Source organism: Xiphophorus hellerii, chromosome 18 (genome assembly GCF_003331165.1).
Source record: "Xiphophorus hellerii strain 12219 chromosome 18, Xiphophorus_hellerii-4.1, whole genome shotgun sequence".
Classification (NCBI taxonomy): Eukaryota; Metazoa; Chordata; class Actinopteri; order Cyprinodontiformes; family Poeciliidae; genus Xiphophorus; species Xiphophorus hellerii.
The window spans coordinates 21,358,025-21,385,573 of NC_045689.1; the positions used below are offsets into that span (position 1 = coordinate 21,358,025).

The 27,549-nt window shown below is 40.4% G+C and overlaps 2 protein-coding genes across 6 annotated transcripts in view; both read left to right on the forward strand.

Annotated features, from left to right (window-relative positions):
- The first annotated feature begins 1,979 nt into the window (after positions 1 to 1,979).
- cluha (clustered mitochondria (cluA/CLU1) homolog a) lies at positions 1,980 to 24,630 on the forward strand. Of its 4 annotated transcripts, none has more exons than XM_032545926.1 (27): positions 1,980 to 2,352; positions 8,819 to 9,009; positions 9,177 to 9,348; positions 10,132 to 10,275; positions 10,503 to 10,630; positions 10,734 to 10,888; positions 11,162 to 11,287; positions 12,232 to 12,379; positions 12,455 to 12,547; positions 12,623 to 13,057; positions 14,409 to 14,668; positions 14,752 to 15,137; positions 15,981 to 16,082; positions 17,222 to 17,322; positions 17,733 to 17,885; positions 17,977 to 18,039; positions 19,030 to 19,274; positions 19,354 to 19,438; positions 19,747 to 19,900; positions 20,020 to 20,159; positions 20,245 to 20,325; positions 20,406 to 20,531; positions 20,942 to 21,063; positions 21,159 to 21,252; positions 21,340 to 21,474; positions 21,560 to 21,633; positions 22,378 to 24,630. In XM_032545926.1, the coding sequence occupies exons 1-27, from the start codon at positions 2,226 to 2,228 to the stop codon at positions 22,502 to 22,504; spliced, it is 4,167 nt and encodes a 1,388-aa protein (XP_032401817.1). In that variant the 5' UTR covers positions 1,980 to 2,225; the 3' UTR covers positions 22,505 to 24,630. The 4 variants fall into 4 exon arrangements, with proteins under 4 accessions (XP_032401817.1, XP_032401819.1, XP_032401818.1 ...); XM_032545928.1 differs by having other exon boundaries at positions 14,752 to 15,050; XM_032545927.1 differs by having other exon boundaries at positions 8,822 to 9,009.
- A 1,129-nt stretch (positions 24,631 to 25,759) lies between these two features.
- The window catches only part of LOC116708152 (lissencephaly-1 homolog), a 36,331-nt gene continuing 34,541 nt past the window's right edge, over positions 25,760 to 27,549 (forward strand). The window contains exon 1 of one of the 2 annotated variants that reach the window (XM_032545975.1): positions 25,760 to 25,977. The gene's annotated coding sequence lies outside the window, so the exon portion shown is untranslated. Of the gene's footprint in view, positions 25,978 to 26,929; positions 27,134 to 27,549 lie in introns of those variants that run through there. The other variant, XM_032545976.1, reaches the window with a different exon arrangement.

The window sequence follows — 27,549 nt, forward strand, 5'->3', positions numbered from 1 at the left end:
CTTTATGGACTGTCTTAGTTAAAATGAATTATTTTGCTAAATATCTTAACCCATCTTCTGGTTGTTATTTTGTTTTTTCCACGACAGCTGTTGCACTGAAAATAGAATATGCGGACGTTAGACTGTTAGACGCTCTTACTGCAACATTTTTCTTCTACATCTTCTAGTTTGGCACAAATTGATCTCAACACACTTTAAAATCTAGGATTTTTCTTTTAATATTCCAGGTGCAGTGACTCATCCAAACCTGGATTGATCATTTCCAACTTTTTACAGCATATTAAGAGAAATCTCAGCTGACAGAAGAATAAAAAGCATAATTATTGATAGATTTACTCTAAGCAGCAATGCCTCTATACTTTCTCATTGTTTAGGTCTCAAATAGATTCTTCTGGACTGTATTTATTTACCTCCATCAAGCCACTTCTTGGACATGTTTTCTTGTTTATTTCTAGCAATAATGCTGTGTGGGACTCGACATGGGATGAAGAAAGGTGTCCCTTAAGGTTCTTGTCCTGGTTTGGCCTGTGGCTGAGCATGAGATACTGATTACCGCATATACTGTGCATATACAGTGAAACTGTACCAAAAATGGAATAAAATGGGGGACTGCTGAGTGTGCCGATTACTTTGTTGTTGAAAGTTAATCTGAGGCAATTAAAAAGAAATGTTGCAAGTGTATTGATGAATTCACAGAAAGAATTTTGTTGTTTTTGCAGTCTTTTTATATTTAGAAGTATTATTAAGGATAATTTAGAATAATACATTAAACGTTCAAATTTGATCCCACCCATGCAAATAGTCAGGCCTTCTAAGTACATAATTTTTGACTTTATCTGATATTAAATCAGACATTTCCTGTTTGACACAATTGGGTAACATATTTCCTAAATATGAGGCAGTGAGAGGAAAATGGTTATGTCTTTTCATGTGTGTATATAACTATTTAGTTTTAGCTTAGCATAAAATTATTTCTTAAAAGATTTATACACTATTAGACAAATTTTCACTCTTTAATTAAGGACGTTTTTACATCCAGCTGGTGACAAATGTTTAGAAATGTTATACTAGGATTGTGTGCAGGACTGTCATCCTAAAAAAAGTAAGAGATTATAATCCTTGAGTATAAATCACTTCATATTTATTTGGATACTGTTGTATAATTTTAAACTAATAAATAATAAATTTAGTTAGAGCAGATTCCTCTTATATATTTAACTACTGGCAAACAAATAAATGTAGAAATTACTAGAAAAGAAAAGTTAAGATCTGGATAAGACAAAAACATTTATAGACATGATGTTGTTGTTATTGTTGTTGAGGGAGAGTTTATATTTATTTACTTAGGCTAACGTCTAATTATTTCTTTCTGTGTTATTAAGCATTTTCCAGTTAGTTTTTTTGGTTTTTAAAATTATATTTATAGATTTTTGGGGAATACAAAACAAGTGACAACAATACATCTGACATAAGATGTACATTAAACAACCTAATCCCCAAAGCAAACAAATATACTTTGTATATATAATAATAAAATAATAGAAAACAAATAAATAGCATGCATATCAGAAGAACAAGAACATAAAAAATTGCATCATTTTCTTAATTTCATTCAGAATGTCTCAGAAACTCAGTGGTTCAATATAATACATGATGCCTTCACCGACATTATTTGAGTTCCGGTAAAATGTTTATTTTAATTATTGTTTTTTTTAGTTTCAAAACGCTTACAGTCATAATACACTAACTAGATTCTGTTAATGTTTTAATTCTTAGTCCTCTTCATGATGACTTAATTATAATTAACATTCTGGTGTAAGAATAACAGTGCTCCTCTGTCATCGTGATTTTTTTATTTTATTTCAAAATACACCTTTCCTTGCACCACGTTGCCTCTGCTCGGGGTCATTTGTCGCATGTGGCTTTCCGTAGCGCCACGCTCGGTAGGTGGAGATCATCCACGCAAAGGCAAAGAGGTCAAGAGGAGGGGAGGGAAACCACGTGTGTTGAGCTGCACCACCATGCACAGCTCTGTCCTTCCTCTGTAGCCTTGCGTTTGTAAGCCGCTGCTACCCTTCGCATGTAGACTCCGGACCCGGTGTGAGCCTCAGAAGCGGATCGGTTCCGATTCTGCTTTTCGACTTAAAACCACAGCGCACTGCTGAGAGCTGAAAGCTGCACGGAGAGAGGGGGGAGTTTCTGGAGCCACACACTGACTGCCTACCATGGTGAGCAAGACAGATGACATCCCGGCGTCAGTGCCCGACTGTAATCCGGTGGATCTCCAACGGGACGGAGCCCAGCAGGGCACTGGGACCAGTAAGGGCTGCCTGAAGGAGTCCTGCGGCTGTGGTGAGTCCTGCTGCAGACCGGCTGAGGTCATCAGGGATGCAGCGGTGCAACTGTGTTTAGTCACATCGTTATGGTTTTTAAGTGCCTTCACTTCAGTGTATGAGAGTAAAGGGTAAATATGCGGTCCACCCATCCTGAATGAGAAGCATCCCACGCTCTTGGTGATACCTAAACTTGCTTTTAAGACGTTGTTCTAACGCGATTTTATTTTAAATTAATTTAAATGGATCCATCTGAAAGTCTAATATTGCTTTCAGACGTATGCTAGCTCGACCTGGGGTTACTTTCCTGGCCCAAATAACTAGTTTCTGGTGTCTTGTGTCCAAAATACAAAGCGTCTGACACCCAGTTGTTTGACGGTAACAAAATCTATCAATGTCCATAAAATGACACTGCAGTTTATCGCAGTGACTGTCATGCACTTTCGTCTGACACCAACATGAAACCATGCTAACTCCAGCGCCACACAGTTAGCTTTCCCAGCTAGCATGCACTTTAGCTGTTGCTCTGTCCAAATCTTTTCAGACCAGAGAACCTGAAAACCTAAGCTAAAAAAAAACCCGGATATCTTGTGTTCAGACTTGAATCGATGGAGCAGCACATGACGGTGTGAGCCAATTCACCCCGACGCACATGTTCGGTAACAGCGTGTCAGAGGAGCCGACTGAAGGTCACCTTCACTGGAGCCTCTCTCTGCCCACAGACACGCAAAGAGGGGCTCGGACACACGCCGAGTTTCGCGCTATGGGGGCCGTGTGTTGGGCAGTTTAATTGACAGGCGTGGTCCATCGTTATAACTTTGTTTAATGTCGGGTTTTCTGCTGTGACGCCGGTGAGCCACTCAGCGGTTAGCGGCAACGCTCTGACCGGTGTTGTGTCGCAAAAAGCGCCGTTGCCGTAAAAAGACTTTCCTCACAAGAAGCACATTTAAAAGCATTCTTGTAGAGTAGTTATTACTGATGATACGCTAATATGTTTTATGTACTTTAATTGATAACAGAGCTATAAATAGTTTGTTTTATAATGTTAGGTTGAGGCTGAAGTTGGTATACGATTCGACACTCCACTAAAGGACTATTGCACTGTTTTTAAGGGTTCTGGAGACTCTTTGATTAGCTGTGCTTGAAAGATTTACTGCAAATCTTTTCTGGTTTTTCCGCACAGTTAAACAATTCTTTCAAATAGCATTTTTTAATGTTTAGAACAGAAATCTCTGAAGTGCAGCTTTGGGGACCTTGGAGGATTTCAGTGTGGCTCCAGTTTGCAATAGAAAAATTGTTCAAAATTAGCTCAAGTAGTTGGTTTATAAGGGCACTTTTAAAAATGGTTTAGTAACAGGTTTTTTGAAACTGCATAAACTTCTGAAGAACACTGTATATGGTAATTTTTTATAAAACAGATTACAAATATTCAGCCAATTATTCAGTTTTTATTTAAAACTATACTAATTTTTAAGCCCAATAGTACTTATAACTTGACCATATGTTTAATTTTAATTTTAAAGAAAGTAGGACCACAAGCATAAATCAAATTTATTGTTATTAATTTTTGTATTTAATTCTGACTGTGATCCACAAGTAACTTGATTTTGGCCAGTGTGGGAAAAAGTTTGGACACTATTGACCTAAACCACTATTTATATCCCAAACTATTCATCCATTTGAGAAACCAAATGTCTTTTTTGGACATTTAGGACATATTAACCTTGTTGTAAACAGCAGGTTTCATACGAGTCAAACCTGGATGAAATTATTAAACATCAAATTCATACTCTTCCAAGCAATTTATTCTTAAGTTCTTTATTTTGTTTGGGAAAACACGTTCCTTTTGTGTTTCACAACTGGAAACAAACTGTGTTAGATTTTTTTTCTTTTTTAAATCAGCGTAATGGCCCTTTAATCAAACAACAAATCGGACACCGACTTCAGCGCTGCCGTACCGGGTGCTGATGACAGCAAAGTCGCGCTTTACGGCACAACACCTGGAAGCGGAAGCTCGCTGTTGCAGAAGTCATGGTGTGTGCGGCGAGAGGAGGAAAGGTTACGCTGAAAACACAGCAGGTGCCGCGTAAAAAGGTGAGTGCGGCGGAGGTCAAAAGCTGCTGTCTGGACTGTGAGCTGCTGCTGGAGGCAGATGTAGCTGATCTGAGCTCCGTCAGGTCAGACGGTGGAGTTTAAAAGCTGCAGAGCTTCAGGAGAAGGTGGTGCAGCCGGTGGTTCAACATGTGGAGAAGACACCGAATTGGCTCTGTCTGGGTGACAAGGTCCGATCAGCTGCAGCCGCATGAAGGGGTTTCAGGACTGGATGATGAGTTGTCACTCACTGATCATCAGATTCACCATAAGGAAACTAAAATTAAAAGATTAAGCATAAGGCACCACTTTCATTTATGAAGTTTTCTTCTTCTTAGTAGCTGGGATTTGCCCTCATCATGTCTTTCTAATCGTGCAATCTAGTTATCTCTCATTTATATTTGTGAACAAATGTTTCTTGCTTTCAAATGGCCCTGCAGTTTGTGTTTGTTTGCATGAGACCTTAATCAGCTTCATGGCCTAATCATGTGTCAGAGAGGAGTTGTAACAGGAGCAGGCTCTCAGCGGGTGGCACCACGGACACATTAAGGTGAGGGTCACTTTCAGTGGCTCTAAAGAGCTTAAAGCTCTCGTGAGTGGAAGAGCGGCCCGGTTAATCCAGGAATCACTGACACCGTTGGCATCGATGCTTCAGTGCAAAAAGATCTGCCATTTTTAGTACTTTATAGTCATGGTCTAATAACCATAAAAGCAACAATCATTGACTGCTGCTGAAATAATTATTAAAACTTAATAACACTTGTAGCAAAACTTAGAATAAGTTTGCATATATTAGTCTTTCTTTTGTGTTCTTTATAGACCTACAAGTTGGTTAATTAGTCAGGCTATCAGCTCTGGTAGTGACATACCACTGGTAACTTGCTGACTATATTTAGAATAGCGTTGCCTTAAATGCAAGGTATGAGTGTTATTTCTTTCAGCCAGCTGATTGACAGTGCACAGCAACAGGTGATGGAGAGGGAGACCAGTGCTTGCTTCTTATTTTTGATACCAATACTTTGTGATTAAGTTGAAATCATTCACCAGTCATAAACATTTAGGTATTTTGTAAATATATTTTTAATATTGTCTTATAAAACAATCAGTCTGTCCACCTTCTGGGTTTCTACACAGTCCTGAAAAAGATAGAAAAAGCTTTTAATCATTTTTCTTTTTACCTGAAATAAGCATATGTGTTTTAAGTTTCCAGACATTGTGACTTATTTTAGTTTGGGGGTTTTTTTAAGATAGAAATGGACATTTCTGGAAAAATGTTTTCTACTTTTCATATATTTACATAAAACTTGTCTCTGACCAGTTCGGCTGTCTGTCTTTTGGTTTGAGGAGCCACATGGAAATACAAGCTCAATTTGAATTTTTTATTATTTTAACCCCTGTTACACTTTACATCAGGGGTTATTTTGTTTTTACATTTAAAGTTGTCTAAACCTGTTAAATTTTACTGATTGAGGCCAAGTTATGATTGGAGAAATGTAAGTGTCAGATATTTTTTAATGGAGCTGATCAAAGTTAGGTCAGGTTACCACATCACCAAATCAGACTCCAGCTTCAGCGGTGCTTTTCATTATTTATCAAGCATACAGATCACAAATCCTCATTACTGGATGAGAATTTGCAGGTTAAACACTTTGTACTCAAATGTTCAGGTTCTGAAGTTGAAGTCTGGATCTGGAACAGTGTATATTGTTTTAAGATAAAATATGTGTAGGAGCCCTGCAACTGTAAACAGAATTACAGAGAGGCCTTGTGGGCTGTTTTTTTTTTTTTTTCAGGGTTGTCAGGTTGGTTAATTTAGCTCTGGCAGCAGCCATGGTCCCGAAGTCAAGGGAACCATTGCTGTGAATGAGTGAGTTTGCTGTGAGCCTTCACTTGTTAGTGGAAACATAAGGCTGTTCTCGTCACATTGTGTCTAAGTTAAATCCATGTTTCGTGGATTTCATTCCTTGACCTCACAGAACCCCTCCTCAGCCTCGAACAGTTTAGTTGTGTGGGGTCTGGTCGGCGTTCCCCTGACGGCTCGTTGCTCTGGTCCACAGAGCCTCTAAAATGAGAGGCTATTCTGGGTTTTGGTTTTGAATCGGTGTTTAAATCAGTGTAATTACGGTGTTCTGCATATCTGCGTCACAAAGAGCTACACAGATATCTCTTTAGAAGTAACATTAGATCCTGTCCCTTGATTTAAATGCAAATGCTTTAACTCTGTTAGCACATGTTTCCCTCAGTTATTAAACAACTTTATTCCTCCAGTTTGGAGCTTAATGGACTCAGATTTAAAGGGATTAGTCTTTGGGAATTTGTCCCGATTTGTTGACCTTGTTGCCTTTGATAAATGCTGCTACTACTAACAAAATAAAAGCACTTATGTTACATTTCCTATAAGGTGCCACCATGTTTTTGCAGGTAAATAAATTTTTTTCATTGTAATGAACAAATTATTGGGCAGTGAGTGGCAAAAGAATTATACAGTCTTTACAAACACATGTATCTCTGCACTTTCTGCCCCCAAAATATCGGCCGACGCCAATTTTAGTGCTGATTCCTGTCACACATGGAAGTGGCACAATTCAGATTTTTTTGTGGGTGAAAAGATCATATGTGGGCCGTTCAGGCAGCCATGAAAAAGTAGGATTTGTGTCATAATTCTTCAGTGTAATTGTAGCAACTGATGTAGTTAGAATAAATTGCAGATCACGTTTACTGTCATCTCCCATTTGGGTGACAAATTTAGCATTTATCTAATAAAAAAAAACAGCCACATGTGTATCGGTCTGTCTGATGTGGAGGTAGAAAAGCAGTGGGCCGAGCACACGTCCCTGAGGAACACCTGTACACAGAGTAGAGGGATTACGTTACGTAAATTAATCCCAAACCATATCCTTGTATGTGTATATATATATATATATATTTGTTATAATAGTCTGGTTGAGACAATGCTCCGCTCTGGTACCGCATGAACACGGATCAAGCTACACTGTAACACTCGACACCGAGCCCTCAGCTGACTCTAACGTATTAGCCGGTGTGACCTCTCTCAAGCTGTTGTGCTTGTTATTCAGAGCGTGCCTTCCTCCACCTTTTCAGCACATTCATAGCCAACCGGGGTCACCGTCCAGCTATGACGGCCCCCCCTCCTCTCTGTCTTCAGTAACCCTGACACCGTTAAACTCAGCAACGAGCAAGGACGCGATTTGCTGGCAGCAGTTGTGTCCCTGTGAGGGAAAACAGTTGTCTGACAGACACATAGTTGGCCTAATGTTTGTTTAATTTAATGTCGTGCTTCTTTTTGGTGTTTTCGGGGAGGTTTTCGGGAAAGAAAGGTGCAGTTTGTGTATTTACAAGAAACAATGTCTTTAAATTTAGATGGTAAGTGAAATGCTAAGTTAGCAGCTAATTTAAATACTGACACCTTTTTCTTTTTTCCCCCCCAAGGCCTCCTGGCTGAACTTCTAGCAGTGTTGCAACAGTGTTTGTCTGAACAGGCTGCAGCTGGAAATGCTGTTTCCAGATGAGCTGGTTACTTATTATTGCATTTTTGATATAATCATTTGTAGATACTTCTTCTGTTTTTTTTTGTTTGTTTTTTTTGGTCAAATTGTTAGTTGATGATTAAAAGTGAAATAAGTAATATTTATTTAGTTTTACTTCAGAAGCCCAGAGATAAAAATGTTTTCTTTAGTTTGTTGGCGCTTTCACCTTTTTTTAATAAGGTGAACCGTGAGATTGTCCAGAGTCAGGCAGCTTGTGAGCTGAGATGGTTTCCTTGTCGTCTGATCAGCATAATGGCAGCACTGTGGAGTGTAAGGAGAAAAGAAACGGGGAGGGTTGGAGGATAAGAAATATCCAGCAGGTACAAGAAAAAAATTAGCTGAAAGAGTTCACCACATGGGAGCAGGTTTAATCTTTTGTGTGAAAAACAGGCACAGAAAGTATTGATTTCACAGTTTTCCAGAAAAAGGTGAATGAGAGGATGCTTCATACTTGACTCCATTGTCTAAAATGTGTCTTTGTATCTTTTCCTTTTACATCTTCCTTTCTTTCCTTCCCCTTTTCCTCCTTTCTCTCTTTCCTTGTGACCTTTCTTTTTGTTCTCACCTTCTTTTTATCCTACATTCTTGCTTCCTTTCTTGTGTCCTTCCTTACTCTCTCTCCTTGGGTCTTACATCCTTCTAGTGTCTTGCCTTTAGTAGATTAACTTTTATTATTTATATTTTAAGTTGAACACAATATACTGGGAAGTCTGGAAAAGCACAGAATACTTAAAAGACTGTAGGAATTGTGGAGGAGGTAGAAAGTTGCACGTCCATTAGAAGAATAGCTTTCATCGTGGTGCAAAAAACAAACAAAAAACTATTTCTGTTCCGTTTCTTTAATAGCAGGTCACAGCGCAGAGACAGCCATGGTGAACGGAGACGGCGCCCACACAGAGGAGGGAGAGTTGAAGCAGGACGGGAACAGCGAGGCGGACGGCGGCGAGGACTCCAACGAACAGGAAGTGATAGTGATCCAGGACACGGGCTTCACCGTCAAGATCCAGGCGCCTGGAACAGAGCCGTTCGACCTGCAGGTACAGATTAGCTCCTCGAATAGATAAAACCAGCAGCCGTTGTGTGTTGGACAAGGACGGCGGCTTATTAAGGGAGTCTGAGCGGGTTCTAAGTAAAATACCTTTTCACAAACAACAGACGAAGTGATTAAGCCTACTTAAACTTCCTAATCTCTGTTGTTCGCCAGGTGTCCCCCCAGGAAATGGTGCAGGAAATCCACCAGGTGTTGATGGACCGGGAGGACACCTGCCACCGCACCTGCTTCTCCCTGCAGCTGGACGGGAACGTTCTGGACAACTTTGCCGAGCTCAAGTCCATCGAGGGCCTGCAGGAGGGATCGCTGCTCAAAGTGGTTGAAGGTGAACTTCTGAAAATCCATCAGGAACTTGACTTTAACTAGATCCTCACCTTCTTCTTAACTCGTAATGTAAACTCAAAATATGCAGACACATTTAATAAATTTGAATATTATTGAAAAGTCAATTAATTTCACAAACATTTTCACTTAGTAAAACACATTATATCGATTTGTGTAAATTTATGCAAGTCTTTGTTTCTGTTAATTATGAGGATTTTCTGCTTACAGTTAATAAAAACATTTAAAAATTTGAATATTACGTAAGACCAATAAAAAAAAAATTCAAAAGCAGAAATAAAGGCTTAATGAAACATGTGCTTAATTCCAGGTGAAGGTTGTTCTTCTCAAAAAGTATTTTTAATCTGACAAAGTAGACTCATTGGGACACTTACTCTAATTTACTGCATGTGTCTACTTAGTGTCATAACAAAGGCAGCCTGTAAGCAATTTTATTCTGACAATATTTTCAGTATTTTTGTCCAGTATTTCCGGTAAATGTTGTAAATATTCAACATGCATCTTGGTGCATGTTCACTGGGATAGATTCAGTTCAAATTACACGGTGGCCACAGATTAAATAACTCAAATATTCATAATTATGTAGTAAAATGGGTTGGAATAAAAGAAATCTATGCATTGGTGATTCTGAGGAACTTTTGCGTGTATTAGATGCAACATATTGACATGAAGGAAACGGAAATCATTAAAAAGCATAATGAAGTGTGAATCAACAGAGTACCGTTTCCCCACTAAACTCTGCTGCATTTCACCCCTCGTTCTGCAGAACCGTACACTGTGCGTGAAGCCCGCATTCATGTGCGGCACATCAGAGACCTGCTGAAAAGCCTGGACCCGTCAGACGCCTACAACGGCGTGGACTGCAACTCGCTGTCCTTCCTCAGCATCTTCACTGACGGAGACCTTGGAGGTATGATGCATTTGAAAGTTGGATAAAACTTTCTTGCCAGTTTTATTAAAGGGAGGAATTCCTCTCCACTGTTGCCGTATGCTTGTTTAGGACATAAGAAAGTCTGCAACTCATTGCAGTCGGCTCAGATTACATGGTTTATCAACTTGTAATCAGACGATGCGCATATTGATGAATTAACATCTTTATTCATACTAACATCTGGAGGTTTCTCCCTGTGTCTTAAGACAGTGGAAAGCGAAAGAAGAAGGGCACCGAGCTGGAGCAGATCGACTGCACCCCTCCAGAACACATCCTGCCTGGCAGCAAAGAGCGCCCCCTGGTGCCCCTCCAGCCACAGAATAAAGACTGGAAGGTTTCAATCTGCCTACGCTCCGCTCCATCTCTTGTGACGACATAACCTGAGTTTGTCTCATTAGTCAGAAACCAAACATGCGTTTCTGTGACTCCATCGACAGCCCATGCAGTGCCTGAAGGTCCTGACCATGAGCGGCTGGAACCCTCCGCCTGGAAACAGGAAGATGCACGGCGACCTCATGTACCTGTACATTGTGACTGTGGAGGAGCGCCACGTCAGCATCACGGCCTCAACGCGAGGCTTCTACCTCAATCAGTGAGTCTGCTTTTCATTCTCCCAGATCCTTCAAGCTCCTCTGACTGAATGCTGCCAAGTCTATTGGTAAACAGTCTTTACTGCTTTGTTTTTGTGTAAGAACAAGAAAAGAAATTGTAGCCTGGACTATAAAGACAGCATCATTGCTTTGTAATTTATCTCCTATTTTTCAAGCCAATTTCTGTAAAACATTGTTTGTATAGTGTTTCAAATCGATTTGCTCCATAGGATTCAGAACAAGCTCAAGTTTCTGCCTCTGTTAATGACTTTCAGATCAACAACCTACACCTTCAACCCAAAACCAGCTAACCCCAGCTTCCTGAGCCACTCTCTGGTGGAGCTGCTGAGCCAGATCAGTCCTGCCTTCAAGAAGAACTTCACCTCGCTGCAAAAGAAAAGGTGATAACCTAGTTTTAATTTAGTATAAGGCTCCCATATTTCCTTCAAGCTCTATTGGTAATCGTTCTTGTGTGTTTTATGGTCCGTATTACTAGTAAAACAAGTTAAAACCTTTAGTCCTTTTCGCTCTTTGAAGTAATTGGAAGCAATTGCTCTGTTGAGCTAAGGCAGGAGCGTCAGACTAATTTTCCTTTTGGGCCATATAAAAAAATATGAATGTTCTTAAAAGGGCCGCTTGTGCCAGAATATATTGATAAAACCCATGGAACTGTTGAAATATCAATAAATAGCTGTTTGTTTCAGCATTCAATAAGAGTTTATTAAAATGAAATAATATTAAACATCTTTTCACAACAATAAGTCCATCCAGAACTTTGTGACTGTTTTTATGGTTTTTCTTGCAACCATAATCACAGATTTTGTGGCGCTAATTTAGTAATATTTATAAGGAATTTTTACTATAGTTGCGCTAATGTATTATGCAAACTGTGACTTTTTTTTGTAATTGTCGTGTCAATCACAAACTACAACTTGACATCAAGTAAGGCTGAGGCAGCTGTCTTTTAAAAACTTTTTTTTTTTACCAATTTTGAGGAAAATTTGCAGTAAGATCAGAAACATATGTGGAGATCTGAACTTTGCGGATTTGTGAAAAACTAGACGGACTTATTTGGAGACTTAGAGGGGCACATAAAAAAGCTACAGCGGGCCTGATTTGGCCCCCAGGCCTCGAGTTTGGCCACTCCACTGCTTAGTGCTAGAAAATGGCGAGAAGGTGTAATATCATAGTTATTAGACAGAATATTTTTCTAAAACTCCACAATGAGTGGGAAACGGTACATAGAGCTAATAACGTCTACTAATTCAGATTAACATGGAGAGGGTTAAATGTGTTAAAAGGAGCCAAACAGCTGAAAAATAAAACCACTGGTTTTCCACTGCAGAGTGCAGAGACATCCGTTTGAGAGGATAGCCACGCCTTTCCAGGTGTACAGCTGGACGGCTCCGCAGGTCGATCATGCGATGGACTGCGTCAGAGCTGAGGACGCCTACACCTCCCGCCTTGGTTATGAGGAGCACATACCGGGACAGGTGGGTGCGGCGAAATCTAGCTGTGGATGATGTCAGGAGCTTCCATGGCGTAAATGTGTGTTGGTTTGCCTTCAGACCAGAGATTGGAACGAGGAGTTGCAGACCACCAGGGAGCTGCCGCGGAAGAACCTACCTGAGCGACTACTGCGGGAGAGAGCCATTTTTAAGGTACTGCGGAGACTTCTTAGATGCTAGATGCAGGAGCAGCGTGTTTTCTGAATGTTTTTTTTTCCTGCTATATAGGTCCACAGTGACTTTGCAGCTGCTGCCACTCGCGGGGCCATGGCAGTCATTGATGGCAATGTTATGGCGATCAACCCCGGAGAGGAAACGCGCATGCAGATGTTCATCTGGAACAACATCTTCTTCAGTCTGGGCTTCGACGTGCGGGACCACTATCGTGAGCTCGGTGGCGATGCTGCCGCCCATGCTGCGCCGACTAATGACTTGAACGGAGTACGTGCTTACGGGGCGGTGGATGTGGAGGGTCTCTACACCCTGGGGACGGTAGTAGTGGACTACAGAGGCTATAGAGTAACTGCACAGTCCATCATCCCAGGGATCCTGGAGCGAGAGCAGGAGCAGAGCGTCATCTACGGCTCCATTGATTTTGGAAAGACGGTTGTGTCTCATGGCAAATATCTGGAGCTGCTCGATAAAACCAGCAGGCCACTAAAGGTCAGAAACTGTCGTATTTGCTCTATTCAGTTTTATCAGATAAATGAATACATTCTCCAAATGGATGCAATTCCTTAAATTGTTTGTATATAAAGGTTTAATAGATAAAAAAAAAAACATTTAAAAAATCTTTGTTTTTTTTAACTAGTCACCCATTTTTCCCTGTGCTTTTGTTAAGGCCATTACATTCTCCACAAGAACATACATTATGTTTTCTTTTATTCAAGGCTACAGGAAGAAGAACCAAATTCTTTCTCACTGCTGACATTTCACACTTTATACCCCTAGAAAATCTTAATGGTTTCCAGCTTGGACATTAGAAAAAACTCTCTGCCACAATATGCACCAAGAACTCCCAAATCAGGGTTAAAAGAACAGAATGATGATGTTTTGTTGTTGCTACCCTTTGAGAGAACAAACTTATCTGTTCTTGTTCAGTATTTACTTGGAAGAAGAGTTATGCTATCTGCCTATGAGTTGCTCTCTCTGGCTAGTTGCCTACTGCCTGCTTTTTTCAGTTGCCTGTTGTTTTTCTGCCTGGTTAGGTACTTCTTGTGTTTTTGGCTAACTGGTTATTTTTCTCTTGCTTTTTTGGGAAGCTAGGTATTACTTTTTTGTGTTCTGCTGTCTACCTATTTAGACACCTCTCTCCTGCTTTATTTGGCTAGCTATTTATCGCTGGTTTTTTTGTTAGCTAGCTGTCTTGATTTTATTTTTCTCGCTAGCAATTTCTGTGTTCCTTTTTCAGCTAGTTAGCCATCTCTCGTTTTGTTTTGGCTATCTCTTGGCTATCAAAAACTCGCTAACTCCAGTTGGTCGCACTCGCTAGCTATCTACCATTCCCTGGAACATTGCCTCTTTTTACCTCCTAAATATGTTGCTACGTTTTACAAATTTATCCTAATATTTGTTCAACTTCCTTTAGAGCACAGGTGTCAAACTCCAGTCCTCGAGGGCCGCTGTCCTGCAGTTTTTAGATGTGCCACAAGTACAAAACACTGGAATGAAATTGCTTAATTACCTCCTCCTTGTGTAGATCAGTTCTCCAGAGCCTTAATGACCTAATTATTCTATTCAGGTGTGGCGCAGCAGAGGCACATCTAAAAGTTGCAGGACAGCGGCCCTTGAGGACTGGAGTTCGACACCCCTGCTTTAGAGTCTAGAAGGAAGTGGTAAACTGTATCGGCACTGAGCTGTCCGTACATTTTCCTGCCTTTTTATTTGTATGCTCAGTTATTTAAGAAAAGGAAATAAATATCTAACTAAAAGTCTGTTTTCAACCTATATTGTTAACATTCATTTCAGTGGCTTATTATGGCTTATTAATATGTTTTTCTCCTGTAAATTCCAGGTGCAGCAGCACAAAGTGTTGAATGAGAAGGAAGAATCAGTGGAGTTGTGCTCCTCCGTTGAATGCAAAGGCATCATTGGTAATGACGGCAGACACTACATCCTGGATCTTCTTCGAACCTTCCCTCCTGACTTGAACTTCCTGCCTGTGGATGGAGAGGAGCTGTCTGCAGAGAGCCAGCGTCAAGGTTTCCCCCGGCAGCATCGTCATCGCTTGGCTTGTCTTCGCCAAGAGCTCATTGAGGCCTTTGTCGAGCACAGGTGGGCGTTGCTCTGCTTTCCTGGAGATTTTATGTCCCTGCCACTAAGATTTGAATCAAACTATTCATTTTGTTCCTCTTTAGATATCTTCTTTTTATGAAGATGGCAGCATTACAACTAATGCAGCAAAAGGCAAACAAGGACTCTAGCAAAACAGACGTGCCCGCCATTACCGAGACCTCGGCGACAGATAGCGACGTTGATTCCACACAGACTGCTGCTGCACAAGCGTTGACAGATAGCACAGACCCGACAGACAACAGCACCTCTGTTGCCCCACAACTGGCACCTGAAAGTGAAGAAAGCTCTTCAAAGCCCACAACAAACGGGCCTGTAGATCCCACTGGCACCCAGAACGGGGAATGCAAAAGCCCACTGGAGGGTAAGGAGCTTGAGGAAAGTATTCCAGGATTAGCGCAGGCCAAAGAGCTGGCGGAGACCTTAGTGTCCGAAGATGGATCTGGTATGGGTACGTCTAGAATCATCCAGAACAAACTGGGGCCTGGACAAAGCAGCGAGAGCTACTCTGGTGGATGGTTTCATTGATTAAAAGCAAGGAGAACCAGACAGTAACTGGAGTTATGTCCGACTATAGCAGCAGAGTATTTTAAAAACGGATAAATGTAAACAGAATGCTGTTGTCCGCCTGATTAGCTGTCCCTGCTAATTGTCTGCCTACAGTTGGGGACGAGTTGACTGCTATCATCTCCAGCATGTGAACCCTGTGCAGTAGGATCTGGCCCTAATGACCTAATCAGTGGTTGTGGTGCTTAACCCAAAGTGATTTGTGATGGTGTTTTATTGAAACAGCCTGACCTAATCAGAGGTGTCTGTAGTGTAGCTCAACTGGTGGTGGTCCAGGAGTTAAACTATGGGTGTCAGTCCTCCACACTGTTGTCCTGCAGGTTTTAGATGAGTCTCTGCTCCCACACAGCTGATTCAAACAGTCCATCTATCTCCCTGAGCGTGTCAAACCTCTGCAGAGACCTGCTAATGAATCAAACATTTGATTCAGAAGTGTTGAACCAGGGAAAGAAAGAAAACATGCAGGACACCAGCCGTGACGTAGCCATGTCTATAGTAAGCTGCAGTAAATGGATTTGGTTGACGTTTCAATCTGGATTGTTGTTTGTTAAATAAAACTGTAGCAGAAAAGCATCTGCTTCAGACAAAAAAAAAAGGAAAAAGTCAGATTAAAGTGTCTATTTTAAACTTGTTATGGACATGGCGTAAGAAACTGAACGGTTCAGACAAGCTGTTGCAATTTCTTTTTTTCATTTTTGTTCATTTATTTAAATCTGCTGCCAAACAGATCCCAAAAGCCGCGAGGTGGTCCTCAACGCCTGCAAGGCCGTGGGCTCCATCAGCAACACTTCGTTTGATATTCGCTTCAACCCTGACATCTTCTCCCCAGGTAAGCATGAAAACGAGACTGAACTGGTTAGAAAGGGAGGTGCACTGGGAATCTAACCTGGTTAGTTTATGTAGCTGTAAAGAAACAACATTGATTTATAGATCCTTAGACTTCTAGTCCAGTATTCAAACGAAAAATGGATTTGAATTGATTTCCATTTGTAGTCTATTACGTGGGTTTAATCAGTAGTTCATGAAGCTTTCTTGATATTATTTTTCTCTTTGCACACTGAGGTTGCTTTTTATCAACATTGTTTGGTACTGCACACATTTATTACCACAAAAACACAAATAACAACCTAATAATAGCACTCAGCCTTCATCCAATAGGCTGCTTTAGTAAAACAGTTACATAAAGGTGTGTAAACAAAGTCAATTATACTTTCATTCAGCCATATTTCTAATGTGTAAATAGGTTTCCTCAGTGAGCTTAACAAGAAAACCACTGGTATTTGCAGACCCAACACACAAACTTGGCAAACTTCATCACTTTTTAAATTTTTTTTGTTTTTTGTCTTGAAATATAAAATATAGTGGTTCTAGTTGCAGGAAATACATGGCTTCTGTTTTTAAAATTTCTCAAAATATTACATTTAATCATCTCAGTTTAAAGCTTAAAACATTACGTTGAAAATTTTGTTCATAGGTTTACATTTTTTATGTAGTTGCATCTTAAATTTATATACTTATTTCTTCTATTGACTCTTATTTTGTCCAGTAGATACTTCTTTGTATTTAATAAGGTCTGGCTTGGAAAACTTTGATTTCATTGCTAAGCTAAAGCCTTTTTATATGTAGATTACTTTGTAAAAGGCTGCAAAGTTGGGTAACTTCAGTGCAAAAGCAACTGAGCCAAACAACAACAAAAATGACCAGAGTTGGGTGTATTACTCTTACTTAAAATAGAAGTTACAGGCCAGTTGTTTTTGTTATATTCTCTACTTCTTGTAGATGTAGGTTTTAAATCTGCATATAAATGGTTTAATCAGCCAGAATTAGAAGAGAACGATCACTTGTGTGAAGCTCGAACATGTTTTTTGAGTCCTCCCTGACCACCTCATGTTTCAGTAATCTTCACACCTCTTTCATTTAATGAATTCTCAACTCACGTAGTTGTGTGTGCGTCCGCTGTTGAATCAGGGGTGCGTTTTCCAGAGGACACGTTAGAGGACGTCCAGAAGCAGAAGCAGCTCCTCAAAGACGCCGCTGCCTTCCTGGTCATCTGTCAGATCCCGTCTCTGGTCAGTGAGGGTCACTGGTTTCTTGTCTCTTGGTCACTTTGGTTTATTTTTGTTAAGTTTTAATGACAGGCTTAAGAAATCAGTTATAAAATGTGTTTTATTCTGTATTTAGTATTAACTAGTCTGGGATTAGCAAGTCTTTCACATATATTATGCATCAAAGTTGGTCCAGATGCCAAAAAAGTAGTGAAATAATCCTGTATTTCACTGCAGAAGAGAAATATAACTATCTTCACGTTGCTTTGTGATTAAAAGACTGTCCAGATAATAAAACTCAGCTTGATGAACTCAGTTTACTAGATTGTTATTAAACTTTCAGACAAATCTGGAAATTTGGGTCTGGAAATGTTTGAGTCGTTATTTGAACTGAATCTTGTTTAAATTTGATGTGTGTGTGTTTTATCACCCAGGTTAAAGACTGTTTGGACCACAGCACTCTGCCCATGGATGGAGCCACGCTAACGGAGGCCTTGCACCAGAGAGGCATCAACGTCCGCTACTTAGGGACCGTTTTGGAGTTTGTGGACAAGACCCCGGCCAAAGACCAGCTCGAGCATTTCTACGTGAGTCCGATTCCACAATCATAAACATTTTCACCTCAGTTGTAGAGAATTATCGTGTTAAAATGTTACACTTTTTCCCGTTTTATTTCAGAGAATAGGAATCGTTGAGCTGATCACAAGGTGTGCAAAACATATCTTCAGGACGTACCTGCAGGTTTGTAACTTTTCACACATTTTCTGTCTGCTTAGAGAGTTGATAAAATGCATGAATGCAAATACATTCATTTATGTCAATATATCAAAAATCAGTAAACGTGGATGATGAATTCTGTACACATTTAAAGAAGCAAAGACATCTATATTTGAAGGATTTAGTCTTTTACAATGATTTTAAGAATTATAAGAAAAACAGTAACTGGTAATAATAGTCAAGGGTGAATCACACCAAAATTCCTAATCACTAATTTAAATTAAATAGATTGCTGTGCTAATTTTCACTGTAGTTATGATGAGAAGTTTTATTAGGCAGAAACTGAATGTTCAGAATAGTTTCTAAGCTGATAGATTCAACATCATGTCACTGCCTTCTCCTACAAACGACAGCACTTTTTATGAGAGGAAAGCAGATGCTATTGAGTTTATGCAATATTTAGGCTACTCTGTGCAATAAAAGCCCAAAATAATCAGATAGATTTGCTCAAATATCACGCCAGAGAAAGCAAACAAATACAACTAGTGACTGATTTGGAAAGATAAATAGAGAACCTTCAATAGAGACTCACTGAAATGACTTTCTGTTCAATTGCTTTAATGTTTTCTATTATAATGTTAAAATTGAGATTTTTGAAGCAAGATTCTAATTTCTTAACTTGTCTGACATGACATTCCTGCTCACAAACCACATGTTTGCTTATTTTACACCTTTCTTGTGGAGAAAATGCAGAAGTTGCATCTATTCCTTTCCCCCAAAGAGAAGTAGGTCTTGGTTCTGAGCTCTGACCAAACGTTCACTCAGACTAGAAGGTTATCAGTCCTGACTCAGTTCAAGTCTTGGCAGTTCCTTTATATAGAAGAGGGAAACCTAAAGTGTCAACAAGCTGTTCTTGTACAGAAAATGTGTTAACTGAGGGTTAAAGTCAGATGTGACAGCAGCAAACGCTCATGAAGTTATTTTGAAAGGAATCGAATGTTTTCTCCCCGGCAGGGTGTGGAGCTATCAGCTCTCTCTGCTGCAGTGAGCCACTTCCTCAACTGCTTCCTGAGCTCCTTCCCCGACGCCGTCGCTCACCTGCCTCCCGACGAGCTCGTGTCGCGTCGCAAAAGCCGCAAGCGTCGCAACAGGGTCCCCGGCGGCGGTGACAACACGGCGTGGGCCAGCCTGACGCCCAGCGAGTTGTGGAAGAACATCGCCACCGAGGCTCAGAGCTATTATCACTTCAAAATGCAGTGGTGGGTCTCCTATTTCAGCCATCAGCTCCTTCGGAGGCCTGCTGTATGCAAGCTGACTTGTTGATGCGTTTCCCTCTAGCGAGAGCGTCGACCAGGTTGTGGAGAAATACGGCCTGCAGAAAACCACCCTGCTCAGAGAAATCTCAGTGAAAACTGGCATCCAGGTAACAGTCACGGTTCCTGCAAGTTGGGGAAGTTACACGTTGGATTTCAGGGTTTTCCAAGTCAGGATGAGTTTGGGAAAAGTACTTGAATTTCCTGACTTTTTTCCTTAGTTGTCTGAATGTAGCATCCTTCCATCTAGTATTTCCAGCACATATAAATGTCATAAATTCACAGCAAACTCTAATGTCTTGTATTTTAAAATAAACGTTTAGAGCTGAGAAATGGACCCTTGGAAAAGTCAACTTGACTTGTAAAATGTTCTCTTACATTGGTTTAGATTAAAGAATCTGTTTTGCTTGATTTCCAGATCCTGTTGAAGGAGTATAATTTTGACAGCCGTCACAAGCCGGCCTTCACGGAGGAGGACATCTTGAATATTTTCCCCGTCGTTAAACATGTAAACCCCAAAGCCTCAGACGCCTTCCACTTCTTCCAGAGTGGCCAGGCTAAAGTTCAGCAAGGTGACGCTCTCCTGCCTCCCCTCAAACAGAATCTAGTACAACATTTTCTGAAACAAAGAAGATAAAGGCAGCTACTTTTATGCAAAACCTGTATTTAACATACATTTTTTTCTTTTCAGGTTTTCTGAAAGAAGGTTGCGAACTGATCAATGAGGCTTTGAACCTCTTCAACAACGTTTATGGAGCCATGCACGTAGAGATCTGCGCCTGTCTACGCCTGCTGGCCCGCCTTAACTACATTATGGGAGACCACCCCGAGGTCAGCAAATAAATAAAATCCATGTTAACGCTTTGTTTTGTTTCATTAAAGCTGTAGTTTACTCTCTTTTTTTATTCCTCTGCAGGCTCTCAGCAACCAGCAAAAGGCAGTTCTGATGAGTGAAAGAGTCCTCGGCATCGAGCATCCCAACACAATCCAAGAATACGTGAGTTGTCATTCCCTTTTTAAATGTTTCACCAAACAAGTTGAGATTGTGAGCTGAGTGTTTCTTGCCCTTTCTGTCAGATGCATTTGGCTCTTTACTGCTTCGCCAACGGTCAGCTGTCTACCGCCCTGAAGCTGCTCTATCGGGCTCGTTACCTCATGTTGTTGGTGTGCGGGGAGGACCACCCAGAGATGGCGCTAATAGATGTAAGAGCATTTGTTGCTACATATCCAGAGCCTTGCATTCAGTCTGAACTTGAGTGATTTTGACAGAAAGGAGAAAAATGCCAACCCTGAGATGTGAAAGTTGGTAGAGATTTACCCCCCAAAATACTCGCAGCTGTAATTTAACCAGAAAGTTTTTCTACAGTTTTGCACTGAATGAATTCACGTCACACTTTTCAGACTTTAAATTTGTGAAAAACATATTTAAAAGCAAGTTAAATAGAGACAGAATGAGGCATTTTGCTCACCAGTTTGTGTCGGCCTATTACACAAAATCTCAATAATATACATTAAAGTTTGTGGTTGTAATGTGACTAAATCACATAATTGAATTACATTTTTTTTGGAGGCATTTAAACCCTAATCTCTCTCTTCTGGTTCTGTGTTTGCAGAGTAATATTGGGCTCGTGCTTCATGGAGTGATGGAGTATGATTTATCCCTGAGATTCCTGGAGAACGCTCTGACCATCAACACAAAGTATCACGGAGCTCGTTCCCTCAAAGTGGCTCTCAGGTGAGCAAAGACTTATTGCAGCAGTTCATCCAGAGAAAATGGATAATTATGTCTTGCGTCATTTTTTTTTTTTTACTTTGCCTTGTGTTTTTCAGCCATCATCTGGTTGCCAGGGTGTATGAGAGTAAGGCAGAGTTTCGCTCAGCTTTGCAGCATGAGAAAGAGGGGTACACCATTTACAAGAACCAGGTGGGTCCTGCAGAGGTTCACACGCTGGCCTTCACCCCTCCTGTCGAAGCGAGCGTCTCAATTCTGCGAATATTTCCCTCCTCCCAGATGGGCGAGGCTCACGAGAAGACCAAGGAGAGCTCAGACTATCTGAAGTATCTGACCCAGCAGGCTGTGGCTCTGCAGAGGACCATGAACGAGATCTACAAGAACGGCTCCAACGCCAGCATCATGCCGCTGAAGGTGAGTGCTCCGACTGCGATACGTTCTCTCCGTGGGTGGAGAAAATCTGCGTTACTGAAGCCCCCGTGTCGCCCTGTTTTTCCAGTTCACCGCTCCCAGCATGGCCAGCATCCTGGAACAGCTCAACATCATCAACGGCATCATCTTTATTCCACTCAGGTAAAGTCAGAGAAGACGAGCCGAGACCACGGGGAAGTCTGTGTCTTGGGAAGAAATGAAGGAGAAATAAAACATTTAAAGAAAAACGTGACTGTTAAGGCAAAACATTTTATTATGCTACATTGCTATAGTAAAATTAATCAATCTTATTGCATGTGGGATAAAACGGGTGCCCCGGTAAAGACTTTTTGTTCCTATTCCCAGCCTTCGCTAAAAGCTAGACTGCTTTCATTAGATGGAGTTAATGTAATTTGAATCCAAAATGAAAATACATTATAAATCGTTTGAGTTGCAAAGAGTGTGAATGTGCAGAATATTGTTGTGGAAGAGACATATTTAGTAATTAGTGACCCACATTTGCTGTTACTTGCGCATTTTAATTTTTAGTTCTAACAGAACATTTACTGCAAACTTTTAATGGTTTTGAGACGTAGAACAGAAACAGGAGTGCTTGAGATGCCTGAATTTTCAAATTGAAGGCAAATATTTCATGTTTCTCAGACGCGTACGTATCAGCCAAAGTTACGCCGCTTATTTAGCAATCTCTTTCTATTTGATTAGCTTTATCAAACCCAACTGAGTGAACAACACATGCAGAAATAAGACATGATGCCATGTTGGTGCACCTCAGGACGAGCATCAAATTGAACACCTCTTAAGAATAATTTGAATAAATAACATGGAAAGAAATCTTAAAGCAGGATGAATATAAACTAAATCTACTTGTATCTTTTTCCTTTGTAGTCAAAAGGATCTGGAGAACCTGAAGGCAGAGGTGCAGAGGCGGCAGCAGCTGCAGGAGCTGGGAAAGAGCGAGGAGCCCGCAGAGGGCAGCCCACTCGAGCTAGAAGACAAAATCCCTGTCGATTAACTTCCAGTAGCTCCAGGCACAGCTGCTTTCTGATTAAAGAAAATAAGAGAGGAGAGAGGCTGTGACACAACAGCCAAGCGATGGAGCCTGTGGACCTGAAAACTAAGTAAATCAGCTTTGAAATAAACAGGGTGAGGGTGGGGTCAGAGAAGTCCTGGGAAGAAAAACCGTATGGACTGTAGGACAAACGAATGCAGAGCAGAGGCTTCCTACAAAGTAGGAGAGGGAGGGAGCAGAAATTACAAATGACATAGATTCAGTGTAAAGGTGCAATCAGAATAAAACTGGGCTCACGTAAGACGACCCTGAAAAGTGTCGGCTGCTTAGACAAATTACATTTGAAAAGAATGGCTGCAGCTGGAGACCAAGAATGACCATGACATTATGTACCAGAGCCTTATCTGCCATATCATCACCCCGAAACGATGCTTCTTTTAAGACGCCTCAAAGGTGCTTCGAATGAAATGGCACCGAGCCTGCCCCAGAACTCAGGGCGTGTTACCACTGTGCACGAACAGACCCGAATAAAGGCAGTAAACCAGAGATTTGTTTCCAACGGGGGCCGCAGAATGTAAACTCCCATCTTTGCACCTTCTTTAAGTCACTTTGTAGCAATCAGAGTTCCTCCGTAAACCTCCCCGATCAGTCATGGGTTTAATTTCTTCTGTCGTTTGTACGTGCTACGTCCCAGGATGGGCGCTTTGAACCGATCAATTCATTTGTGTTAATTTGGTGGGGGTTTTTTTGTTTGGGTTTTGTTTGTATGTTTTTAATGTGTGTTGATCATCAGTAAATTTAAGCCATGTTTGTTTTATGGAAAATGTATAGAAATGGGGACGGGGGAGAGATGTATAAATCTTGATTGGATCTAGGCAGGTACTTGGTGTTAAGGGAAATCACAGATCTCAAATACGTCCACTTTAAGCCGTAGATGTATCCAGATATATATATATATATATATATATATAAATATATACTAGCTGTGTTCAATCTTTTATTTTTACATTCAAACAAGATAGAATATACATGCATGTGTGTTTGACGGTGTGCGTCTGTGTGTAGTCTGACGGGAAAATCTGCCGAACAGGACTGTTTGCTTTCCAAATGTTTTATACCTCCGCACACGTGAAAGCTGTTCAAACGCTGATGCATATTTTCTTAAAACATTCATGGCCACCGATGTTGTAAATCTGCTTACGTATGAAGTTGGTTGCTCTACTTATCACCGCACAAGCTCTCACTTTTGGACTGTTTTTTTTTTTTTGCTTTTATTTTGTTCTGGCTTTCGGAGATTTAAAAACTAGCCAAGGTTTAGCGGCACTTCTCTTGTGCAACTGCATGACCAAAAGTGGGCAGAGAGCAGGTATGATGAAAAAAAGACTGATTAAAAATCTGTTTGTATACATGCAATGTTTCCCCATCTATTGTAATTTCCTTACATTGTTGCAGTGTGTAGATGTGTGATTAAAGCAATAGAGAGGGGATGCTGGAGTTTTTGATTGTTTGTAGAGAATGTTTTTGTACATGGCACAAAACATGCAAAATGGACTGAGTTTAAGATAAGCTTGTTCAGAAGTAAACGTCAAGCTCTTCACAATGAATCCTTTCTCCTAAAACTTGTCACAGCAGTTGCAGAGCCTGTACGTGCCTCTTGTTTATGTTCTTGAATTGAACTTGGGTCATGGTGGGTGAACTTTAGCAGAATATAAAACTAACATTTCCCTCTTTTGGTTTTCTGGCTGTTCTGAATTAGTTTTAACTTGAATTTGACTTTGTCCGCGTACTTTGTCGACAGTAACACCAACATTGTCCACATAGGGGCGCCAAACATCCGTTTGTTATTTTGAGGGAATAATAAAAACTAAAAATGTGCTGCAGGTGCACAAACGCATTGTTTCTTTTTACAGAACATGATGGATGAGTTTGAGTATCAATTGATTTTTATCAGCATTGCACTACAAATCCATACAGAAAACACCAGATAGGAATAAACTGTAATCTGGCACTTAAAAAAAAAACCATATATGCCATCACTTGGCCTGAATTGGAAATCATGTGTGGATAACGTGTCTTTGACTACTATGTCCAAGCTGTTTTGAAATATTCAGCATAGAAAGAAAATATTGAAAAAAAAAGAACTTTTCTGAATAATTTTTCTCTGTCAATGAAAGCTTTTCTGAACGTGTAGTGGCTGAATCCACGCTCCCTGGCTGTGTGTCTGGTATTTATGTGATGCTATTTACATACTAACCTAATTTTTTTCTTTTGGTCTGACTTCTTTTATAATAAATAAAATAATTTAGCTAAAATTTTGCTTGGAGTTTCTTGCACCGTCTTATATCAGTACCCATGTATTTTACTTGTAGCAGCTGAACAAATTGTTTTACTGAGACAAGATCTAAACTTGTAAAAATGAAACACTTTGGCAGAGTTTCTTTTTATTTTAATAATTACATTTGGGGTTTTTTCAGTGTTCAATTTAAGAGTATTTAATTCGTAGCAAAACTTTAGAATTATAATACTGAGAAATGTGTAGAAACCCAGGTTTTATTTATTAGTTGATGTATATTTATCTGGTGTAATAAGTGCTTCTGTAATATGCAAGGAGGGCAAATCTTGTTAAAGAAATTGAAAACAAGTAATTATTTCAGGAATCTTGTTAAAACTTAAGGAAATGTGAACCAGCTCTATGATACAAGACTAAAAATGTAGTCCACAAAATCAAATTGAAAAATCTAGGTTAGAATTAATCAGTTAAGAATAAATGAAAACAAGTAGGAAACAGTAACACTCACTTGTAAAACACAAAACATTAACAAACTCAAATAGGAAAGCAGTAGGTGACCCTTTCATGCCAACTTGGATGTATTTTACACTAATAATATAATTAATGTAAATTATTAAAAAATAAACCAATTTTTTTAATGAATATAATAAAAATATGAAGTAAAAATGAGTTGCAGGACTAAAAAGTATTCCATACACTCACATAGTAAATTTTTCCACTCATATGTTTGACTATATGATTATTTATACATAAAAAAAAGGATGATTTTTTTTTGTCTTTTTGGCTGCACAACATTGCCTTAACTCTCCACTTCAGCCTAAACATCTGCATATATTTCCCACAACAATTCCCCATTTAATACGTGTTGTTTTTGTACAGGGAGGAAAGAGTTAATCCCTAGATATAAAAATAATAAATAGATTTTCTGTTGTCAAGGGCGTGCGCGCTCCCGTCGAGCAGTGAACGCGACCCGCCTGCGCGCTCCCTCGCCAAGGCGACGACTGCGGTAGAGCGAGAGAGAGAAGAAAAAAAAAACCAACAAGCGAGTCGAAGCTGAGGAGACGAGACGGACCACAGTTTACCTCCACATCACAAGATCACGTTTTTGGAGCAGGAAATCTCACGCCCTGCCGGGTCGTGTTAACGTCGGAGACGGCTGACGAGATCCACTGAGGAGAATAAAAGGGTGAGTGCTGTTATTCCCCGTTTAAAGCAGCGGCCACAGTCGAAGGAATGTGGCGTTAGGTGGGGAAAATGACGATGTGGCTGTAATTGTTGCACCTCCTTTTTATGTCTCAAAATGGCGGACAGGCCGCTTGGACGGAAGCAGCAGGTACCCTGCCAGCGGACTTTAGTCCTGTTTCCAGATAAACAGTCGTTTGACGGTACAGGAATTGAGTGCGTTTCTTGTTGTATGTGTGCGATATAGCTAGCTGAGCTTGAAGGCACGTCACCGGGGCCTTTACGGGGAAGAGTCACTGCAGCGGCTAACTTTTGTGCCGGGAGGCTAACTTTGCTGAGGGTAACTTTGGCTAAGCTACCAGCTGGTGATTGTCTTCGTTTAAAAAAAAAAGAGAAAGCTGTTGTGCAGATCCATTTATCCCGTTGCTTTTACAGATTACAACCGTATTATTATGGTAAGTAAGCATTAGCAGCAGTAGTCTGTTTTCTGCGGTGATTCAGGTGTTGACATTCTAATTTCTCCAGCCTGTAAAAAAACAACAACAAATGTTTGATCAATATTAGCTTATTTTACTGCTGAGGGACTCCTGCATGTTCCCACGGCTGGTGTAGTCTGTGTTTTAGCTACAAAGGGCGTGTGTTGACATTCCACTGATGCTTCAGGTTGTTTGGATGTGACAGTAATGAAACATCAGATTGTCCAGCTACACCGACAAAACCTCTGGGCATGTTTCCTCAGCAGATGGTGGCTGTCATTCAGCCAGATGCTGACTGATAAAGCTCCCATCACTGATGAAGCTCTGCTTGTGCTGCACGCAGGTTTGTTGGGGGAAAACAGGGTGGAGCACATGGGAGGCGATGTGTTTCTAGGAATACTCAGCAGCATGTGTCTGTCTTGGTTTCTCCTCTCTTTGTGTGCTTTGCCACTTTCACTCAGAGCTCAGAAGGCTGTAGTCTGTTCCTCAAACCTGGACTGGATCTTGGATATCAAACATTTTCCTGTGCATGTATGATTTATTCTCCCCCACACACAAACACACACCTCTGAGGACTCTCCATCAGTTTATTTAGTGGCAGCTATGGGCTTTTAAGGAAAGTGTTTACTTTTGAAATCAGCATTCTGTGTCAGAAATAAACACCAATCGTTGCTCTTCTTTCAGGTAAGAGGATTTGTCTTGAGTCGACTTTACACGCTATGGTCTTTGTTGATGATCTAATCATATGCAACCCAAACACAAGTGCACAGACTCCTGAATTTGCCTATTTATATATTGGCATGAATAGGACTGAACCTAAATAATATGCATGTTTGGATTGGGTTTGAATTATTTTACAGTTCTGCTAAAATGTTTACAATTTCTGGCTTTATTCCATGATCTAATTTCTGATTCATCCCTCTGAATTTATACTGTAATATTAGACTGAAACCTCTGTAAAATATGAGGTTAAGAAAGTCTGAAATTTTGAAAAATTAAAACAAAGAGCCCCATGTTATGCCAGCTTGTTCATACTGCAGTCAGACTGTCTGGTTTTGTAGATTTAAATAATAGAAACTGTCACATTTCTCCAGTTACTC

Bases quoted from the DNA above. Each gene is read 5' to 3' on its own strand.
- cluha (XM_032545926.1), top strand. From the start codon at position 2,226: ATGGTGAGCAAGACAGATGACATCCCGGCGTCAGTGCCCGACTGTAAT. The intron at 16,083-17,221 runs GTAAGCATGAAA...CTGTTGAATCAG, and splicing joins CCCTGACATCTTCTCCCCAG to GGGTGCGTTTTCCAGAGGAC. The intron at 18,040-19,029 runs GTTTGTAACTTT...TCTCCCCGGCAG, and splicing joins TCTTCAGGACGTACCTGCAG to GGTGTGGAGCTATCAGCTCT.